General features: G+C 43.1%; 1 protein-coding gene across 1 annotated transcript; it reads left to right on the forward strand.

Moving 5' to 3' along the window:
* Window positions 1–187: 187 nt before the first annotated feature.
* On the forward strand, window positions 188–6,536 carry trib2 (tribbles pseudokinase 2). Its single transcript, XM_026997758.2, has 3 exons — window positions 188–1,470; window positions 2,442–2,734; window positions 4,439–6,536. Exons 1-3 carry the CDS (start codon window positions 1,201–1,203, stop codon window positions 4,908–4,910), a joined length of 1,035 nt encoding a protein of 344 aa, XP_026853559.1. The 5' UTR covers window positions 188–1,200; the 3' UTR covers window positions 4,911–6,536.
* Window positions 6,537–8,604: the final 2,068 nt, after the last annotated feature.

Raw genomic sequence — 8,604 nt, forward strand, 5'->3', positions numbered from 1 at the left:
ATGTTTAGTGCAATTGAATTCCAAGGGTGAATAATTATCTCACACGACTGCATATATAGACTACTGTAGCTTGTAATTGCCAGCGTCAAACCAGCAGCCAATAGGGGAGCGTGTATCGCGTGACGTCAGGAAGGCGGGTCGGAAGCAGCCTGCTGGTGTGCGTGGAGAGGCATCCGAGAGCAGTCAGCTCCTGCACTGGCGCACGGTGTGTATGTGTGGCTGACTTCGTACTGAATGGACTAGATTCTCAGCCACGTAAGTAGTCACGCCACGGGAGATGATGTCTTGCTGAATTAAGGGATAGGCCTGGGAAGTTCGGCCATCCCTTTTTTCCTCTAGCATCCAAATCGTCGCCAAATTCAGCAATCCCGCAAGAGGTTTTGGAATAAAACGAAGTTTTCGCAGAGGACATCGACTCCCGAAAAAATTAATAAATACACAAAACAAAGGGCTTGCAATCCGGATGATACCCTTGCCATATTTGGTAGATGGCAATGGCAACCATAGCTGCATGGAAATGATTTGTGGAAGAAGGCCGCTGAATGAAAACGGAGCCCTCTCTCAGGAAATCTGATCCCGCTCACCGGTTAGCGAGTTAGCTGCATTTCTGCTAGCGAGCACTTTTGGCATTTAATGTTGATTTCCCACACTGGAAGATCTTGCCTCTATCCAGAACATCCAGCAGCATTTCTTCGAGTATTTTGCACTCACTTGGCTAGCTACCTGCTTTACGCTCTATTTAAAAGGGTCCTATAGCTGGATCACAGAATTAAGTGGTTCGCTGAAAACAAAATCGTCTTTATATCAAGCTTTATAGCTCAGGCCTCCTAATTCATTGCAGAAAACAAGGTAACTTTTTGGTTGTTACGTTCGTCGTCTCCGAAATTCAAGCCAAAATAACGCTAACGTTGTTGCAGTACTGTTTTAGCTTTCATGATTGTCGGACTTCATTTGAATGGTACTGACATTGTTCTGTTGGTAACAGATTACATGTACTTTGAAGTTGTTGCAGTCCAATGGTAGGGTATAATAAACCTTTCTAAGCAGTACGTTTGATAAAGGGAATATAGTTTCCTTTATGCATTTTGGATTGCAATAGTCTAGGCACATTCTGGACGTACGTCTGTCTCATCCCCAAGTTCATTTTCCGCAGTTCAATCGTCGACCCATCTTCCTTAGGACAAATCCCATCTAACACTCATGAACATACAGAGGTCAAATCCCATTAACATTTCACGTTATGGGAGATCAAGGCACAAAACGCACGAATTTGAGGAGTTATCTTGCCTAAGGACTACAGAATCCAACCAGAGCTTTAGCCCCAATTTAGGAAGCCCCAGCCCTCCAGAGACTCCGGACTCCTCGCACTGCATTTCATGCATTGGAAATTACCTTTTGTTGGAGCCGCTTGAGGGAGACCACGTTTTCAGGGCCGCCCACTTGCACAGTGGAGAAGAGCTGGTTTGCAAGGTAAGCCAAATCCTCACTTCCAGTCAGAGCATATTGGGTGATTTTCTGGAGCGACTCGGGGATATTGACTGTACAAGTGAACCGGACCCCGAAGGTCGCTGAGAATCTTAAAATATGTTTACTGTTTCGCAAGTGACTTGCATCTTATGCGTTACTTGTGTTTTCTTGCATTGCGTGTAAATGTGTTTTGGAATATTCTATCGCGGTGCTTGTAATCGAGAAGGTTGGGGTAATGGAAAAGCCTAGGAAATGCTCGGCCGTACTCTGTCGATCATGTTTCGTGATGGAGCGATGACAAAGGGGCGAGTAACGATGTCCAGAGCCCAAACTCCAACGTTACCATGGTATTCCTTTTAGGATCACCGTGTTCTCACGCTGGGGCTGGCGTGGACGTGTACTGTTCTGTGAGCCTCTTTTTAATACGTGACTTGCACCACTGACGACTAGGGCAGTAGATGAAGGGGGGGGGGGGTGGTACATTTTAGCTACATTAATGACTAGATCGAGCATATAAATGCTTTTGTTTCTTACATAAAAGGGGTAAGGGAGCATCCAGAAGAATCTAGAGTTCATATGGGAAGTAAGACAGATTACACTCTGTATACCTTTATAAGAATTGGGCCTCTGAGGTCCACCATCAGTGTGCTATATTTACCCAACTTTTCTTTTTAATGTCTGTTACCCTACAACATCAAAGATCAATGTCTGTTTTGGCTTTCAATTGATGCAGAGATGTATGCCTTGCTTCTCAATGCTGCTGGATTGCAGTCCTTTTGTCTCTGAACTCTCCATTGTCTTACTAAACAGTGTCTTATTTTGAGAATGGAAATTCTGATTTGAGTGGCAGTTTAAGACCATTTTACATGAGTACGAGACCCATTAAGGACAGTAACTTTACACAGCTCTCCAGATCTCCTGGGGTCCATGCCAGCATCTAATTGTATGTCAAATGCTCCCTTTTCTATTTACAGGTATTTGATATCAGTCGATACCAGGAGTCCTTGGCAGCCTACTTTGTACTGGGCGCCCACCAAAACATCAGCCAGATTGTGGAAATCCTCCTGGGGGACACACGGGCATATGTGTTCTTTGAGAGGAGCCATGGAGACATGCACTCGTTTGTCCGCACACGCAAGAAGCTGCGCGAGGAAGAGGCTGCCCGGCTCTTCTATCAGATAGCCTCTGCTGTGGCGCATTGCCACGACAATGGCCTGGTTCTCCGAGACCTCAAGCTGAGGAAATTCGTCTTTAAGAATGAGGAAAGGTAAGAGGCAAAGGCAGTGTGCACAGTGGCCCTCAGTGAGCGTGCAGTGTTCCCCAGCTTTTGTGGTTATCTTTTGTACCTGCTGTGTCCTCTCAGTCCATTTGATATACAGCTACGTGTTAACTGGAGATTTCCTCTAGTGTTGAGACAGGCACAGTAAATGTTGCTAGTCCATATGCTATGCCCAACGGGGTACATCTTAGAATGTAAAATACAGCCTGACCATATCATCCACTGCCTCTAAATTTAGGCTGGTGTAATAGCAGTGTGCATTATGAATTTGGGTGGTCGTCCTGTTTAAGCTAAACGGAAATAGCGCTTCCAGCCAAACGAGTCCCCTTAGATTCCTTGCGGCTCAGCACGTGGAAAGGGAATAGATGGGAGAAGATCCGGACTGCAAATGTGAGCTCGGCTCAGCGCACTGTAGTCTAGGCCTGATGACTAATGGCTGACTGGTGTGATGGATGTAGCCAGGGGTGGGCTTCTTCCTGAGCCTGAAATGAAACACCAAGTGTGCACCAAGATGGGAGCAGGGAGCCAGGTGCAACCTGACCCCTGGCTGGAGGGGCTCAGCACGGAGCCCTGCCGGCTTCCTAACCTGCTTAGAACATGGGCTGAGGCCCCTAGCGTTGAGAAGCAGCACAGAAGGGTCTGATTTCCTGCTGGGTCACTACTAGTTTTGGACAAAATCGCCATGCCAGTGATGAGTCACCACTGAGTTCTTTAGTTTTTCTGCGTAGGCTTAGTTTTATATTCCATCTGGGGAAAGTGGTTCTTCAGTTTATGTGCAGTTCAGAGCACATTTAGATAGTGGCTTAGGTGCCCCACTCTGGTTTGCCCAAGTCTAAGCCAGAGTCCTTTTCACACTAGACGTGTGTGTGTGTGTGTGTGTGTGTGTGTGTGTGTGTGTGTGTGTGTGTGTGTGTGTGTGTGTGTGTGTGTGTGTGTGTGTGTGTGTGTGTGTGTGTGTGTGTGTGTGTGTGTGTGTGTGTGTGTGTGTTTCCACTCTGCAGTAGAGGAGTGAGTCACATATGCTGCATGTCATTTGCGGGTTATTTTGAGCTGGCTGCTCTCCTGTTATACTGCGTCCCTCTGCTACTGGATAGAAACAGAGCGAGGGGTCAAAGGGTTAGGTCAGGCAGTACACACACTGGTTACACTTGCCTTCCACATAACGACTGAGCCGGTAAGATGAAAATAGGATCATGAGTTGACTGAACCTGAGAGGCATATTTATGATTTCCATTCAGATTCCTTTGGATAATTTCCAAGCTTTATTTACTATGTTTGTGAAAGCAAGAGAAACTGGGATTTTCCTCATTTTGTTTGATTACTTAAGGGATGTGTGTTCCCTGATTAGGTGTAAGTAATTTTGTCATGTTTCCTGCTTCCTCGGATTTTGCTAATTTCTTTGGTCTTTTGCTGCTATGTGTAGTTATGCTTCCCATGGATTATGTGGGAAAGGTCTACTTTCATTAAAATCATAGGCAGGATCAGTGTTTTTCCTGAGAGAAGCCTTTGCCAGGGCCAGAGCAGAATATCCAGAGGCAGGCATTTCTCTCATTTTTATCAGTGAAGGATATTTATCATCCAATGCAAGTTCTGCCATTATGACAACTGCTATTTTTTCCTTAATTATAAGTGGATATATCTTCCTTCAACAGAGGAGTTTCTCTTTACATTTTCTCATCTTGTGTTCCTCAGGAGCCTCGTGAAGTTGGAGAGTTTGGAAGACACATACCTCTTGGAAGGGAATGATGACTCTCTCTCGGACAAACACGGCTGTCCAGCCTACGTGAGCCCGGAGATCCTCAATGCTAGTGGCAGCTACTCGGGGAAGGCAGCTGACGTGTGGAGTCTGGGTGTCATGCTGTACACCATCCTCGTCGGCCGCTACCCGTTCCATGACGTGGAGCCCGGGTCGCTCTTCAGCAAGATCCGCCGCGGCCAGTTCAGCATCCCTGAGACGCTGACACCCAAGGCACGCTGCCTGATCCGCAGCGTGCTCCGGCGGGAGCCAGCAGAGCGCCTCACATCCCGTGAGATCCTGGAGCACCCCTGGTTCCTGGCTGCCACCAGCCAGGCTGGTGGGGCCCACATCCGGGGGGAGCGTGACGCAGACCAGACAGTACCAGAGGCCATTGTGGAGGAAGAGCTGGAGCAATTCTTCAGCTGAGCAGCACAAAAACTAAAAACAAAACAAACATTTTGCCACTTGTTTTAGATGACAAAAGAAGTTAACAAGATAAGACACCTTCCCAATGAGTGTATCTCCCATTCTGTGGAGAAACCTGGCAAGATCTGGCTTAATGGTGTGGAACACCTTGAGCAAGAACTTCTAGGCAATGCAAATGTAAATGTTCAGTAATGTAGCAAGACTTAACTTTTAGTTTGATGGGGGTTTTTTTGTTTTTGTTTTTGGTTTTTTTTTTAAGTGGTGCTCTTGGGGTGTACAAGTTGCATTAAGCTACAATAAACACAATGGCACAGGAGACCTCAGCCAAGGAGAACAAACCCCACCATGGGGCAGACTTCAACTACTCCTGTTCTGAGTTCTGATTCATCAATGTGGACAGCATAGTCAACACATACTGAACTCCTAAAGCATTTTTGTCACCTGTATCTATTTATTATGTGTTATTTTTTTAAGTATATTACTTACACGAATCTGCTCTTTCATAGCCTTATAGGCCAATACTATACAGTGTATGTGCTGGCTATCAGTAGAATTACAAAAATAAGTTTATTTTTCATCTTCAGGCATAACCACCCCCCATTGTGTAATTATGTTAAATTGCATAATTTCTGTTATTTGTGTAAAGCTGCATTAAGGCAGCTCTTTTCGTTGCATTAAGCTATTCATTTCACACTGTTCCTGCTTCTGTTCCTCTATAACCTAAAAACCTTTCCCGAGCCTCCCAACATGACGAGCACTTGACTTGCGATGGCTAGGTGAACGGTCCATTCCACCTCTCTAGCACCTGGCTCATTTTCATTTCCTTCTTCTGCATATATTGAAATTTCTTTTTTTTTTTTTTTTTTTTTTTTTTTTTTTTTTTTTAATATATATAATTTAAAACAACTACTATATTTAAGAGAATGCGTGCAGGTTTTCCCCCCCCACCTCCCATTTTAGACTCGGGTTTCCATAAATATTGTAGCCAATACTTTTGACACAGGACAGTGTGGATCTTGGCATTAAACTGTCCCAAGGTTTAGACTAACCCATCTAACTTTTGTGCCAGTATTTGTGCCCCATGCCGTCTGTGCTGATAGTATTCCCTTTTTTACATTTTGACTCCACCACAGTTAAAGAATATTTCTATGACCACACACTCTCCAGTACCTCATGTTTAATTTTTTTTACTGCCTGCGTAGGTTCTGTGAAATGATCATGTTCTGAATGGGTACATGTGGACATGTTTTTGTCGTATATCAATGTTACTTGAACTTGTGATATCTAGTCGCATGTGCCCTTTTTGAATGCTATAGCCTGCCGAGCAGGGGGGTGGGGAAGCTGTTTTAACGTTCTTTTCCTGAAGTAAATTCTTGCTTACTTAAGCATAGTTTTGTTTTTGTTTTTGGTAGAATGATCTACCCACTTACGTAGGTGCTGATTAGGTGCTAATGTTGAAGGAGGCAAGTCTTGTGTGTGTTTGTTTTTTTCTCTTTCTTTTCCCTTTTGTTTCCTTTTGAAGGGGGGGCATGCATGATGGGATATCTGCCTCAGATGCTCTGATTGTAATGTAACTGATTTTGGTGTTTTGTCCAAATTTATTCAGTAAATAAATTGTGAACTGCACACTGAAAATTGTTTTTCGTAGTTCTGTGACTGGAAAGAGGTGGATTGTTTTTGTTTTTGGTGCACAAGCTTGGTGTCGTATATCCATGAAGGTGCTTATGGATAAATATAAAGGGCTCCACTGTTGCACACAAAAAAAAAAACTTCCCACATTGTAGTAGTTATGCTGTAGTCATTCATTTGTTCGCCAGCTTGGATATACTCACTGAAATAAATTTTAAATAAACTATATATTTATTATCTTAAGATCCTAGGAAGTAACTGCAGTGTACTGTAGTATAAGCTGTAGAGGTGGTAGAAGTAAAACATTTAATGAAGTCCACAAGATTTCCTGAAAAACATGTTTCAGGCAGATGTTCAGTGTGTTTGTGCATGTGTCCCCAAGTCTGTTGGGACTCCCACAATTTTTTTTTTTTTAAGCCTAGCATAAAACCTGTTCTCTTAAATCTAAATATCTCTCAAACAAGTTATATATATTTAACTATATTAATCTTTTTTTTGGAAAGACTAATATGAAGAATTTTGTCCCCAGATCAGTATCTGTCGAGGCTATGGCTGGCGGTGTGTATGCCTAGAGGGCATGCAGTTTTACATGTGTACCCTTTACATGATCAGTAGTAGGCAAGGACTGGGACTCGGGCACTTGGCACTAGTGTTTTTCCATCACTGTACGCACATTAGTAAGATCTTCATGCTGTACATATAGTATGAGCTCAGAGACTTAAAAAGGAGGAGCATGCAGATGTAGAGATCTATATATATATATCTATATATATATATATATATATATATATATATTTATATAGCTGAGTAATCCGTTATGTGTACTCAGAGATGCCAGTTTATTTTCCTTCATTGTAGTTCTTTTTGGTCAGTTCTGTGTGATCGGAAGTTAAATTCCTGATAGAACCTTGTCATGCTCTCTGCACAATTGTGCCAGCGTATCCAGGGGACTCTTTCATGTTCAGAAAGAAAGGGCAGGCACTGTGTGGATATTTTGTGTGTACACATGCATTGATATTGTTTTCTGCTGTATTTGCATTAACTGTATTTACAAATGCATTTGCAATATAGGTGTACCTTAAAACAACATCTGCCCTTTGGTCAAAAACAGTACACTCATGAAAAAGGCCAATAAAGGTTGACACACACACACACACACACACACACACGACAGGAGTACAGGGCTTCAGTACAATCAGTCAGCTGACTTCAGGGTGCAATAGTGGTCCGAGCAGAGTGCAGTTCACTGTAAAATGTATGACCACCTATTAAATTCAGCCCTGGAGTGATCACTGTAATGTGAGAGAGTGTGTAATATATGGTCCATACAGGGTATTAGAATGAGTCTAAAGTCTCTGTATTTGGTATGGGAGAGCTATGCTCCTGCTCCCTGTCTCCTGGAATAGATCTGTACATTTGTTGTTGCAGATGCACAAATGTGACCTCAGCACAGCTTTCACAGAAAGCCACTAATCAGACCAAAGCAGGCACACTTTGACGTCCATGTGTCACTTCCATCACCCCAGCCTTTGCTTACTTTGGTCCATGTGATTACAGACATCATGCCATGTCGGCACTGCTATAAATATGGTTTGTTGCAAAAATCTTTCTGAAGGAGACATGGAGACAAAAATGAGGTACTGTGTGCGTTGAGATTTGCTTTCATGTTTTCTTTATTCCTTTCATATTCACAGCATGACATTATCATTTATCAAATTCATCTATTTCCTGCGTGATATTTAAACGCTGCTGAGGCCGAAGTGAACGGCACACAGTTGAATTCATTAGGAAGGAGGAAGCTAATGATTAGGCTACCACCTAGTGTGGGCAAAATGGGTTTTAGATGCCGTTGGAAATATTTTAATGACTGTGCTTATTGCCCCCTCTGGTGGACAGACAGGAAGCTTAGCAGCGATAGGGAAATTTCTCAAATAATTCCCTCCATATTAGTGTTTTATAATATATAAAAGTGGTATTAAAATTTGTTGCAGTTCATCTTTACAAGTAATATTAAATTACTTTAATTTGCCCAGTGTGCAAAAATGTTAATTATATTTACTGTTTT

The sequence above is a fragment of the Electrophorus electricus genome, chromosome 3 (genome assembly GCF_013358815.1).
Source record: "Electrophorus electricus isolate fEleEle1 chromosome 3, fEleEle1.pri, whole genome shotgun sequence".
NCBI lineage: Eukaryota > Metazoa > Chordata > Actinopteri > Gymnotiformes > Gymnotidae > Electrophorus > Electrophorus electricus.

Bases quoted from the DNA above. Each gene is read 5' to 3' on its own strand.
- trib2 (XM_026997758.2), top strand. From the start codon at position 1,201: ATGAACATACAGAGGTCAAATCCCATTAACATTTCACGTTATGGGAGA. The intron at 1,471-2,441 runs GTAAGCCAAATC...TTCTATTTACAG, and splicing joins GAGAAGAGCTGGTTTGCAAG to GTATTTGATATCAGTCGATA. The intron at 2,735-4,438 runs GTAAGAGGCAAA...TGTGTTCCTCAG, and splicing joins GTCTTTAAGAATGAGGAAAG to GAGCCTCGTGAAGTTGGAGA.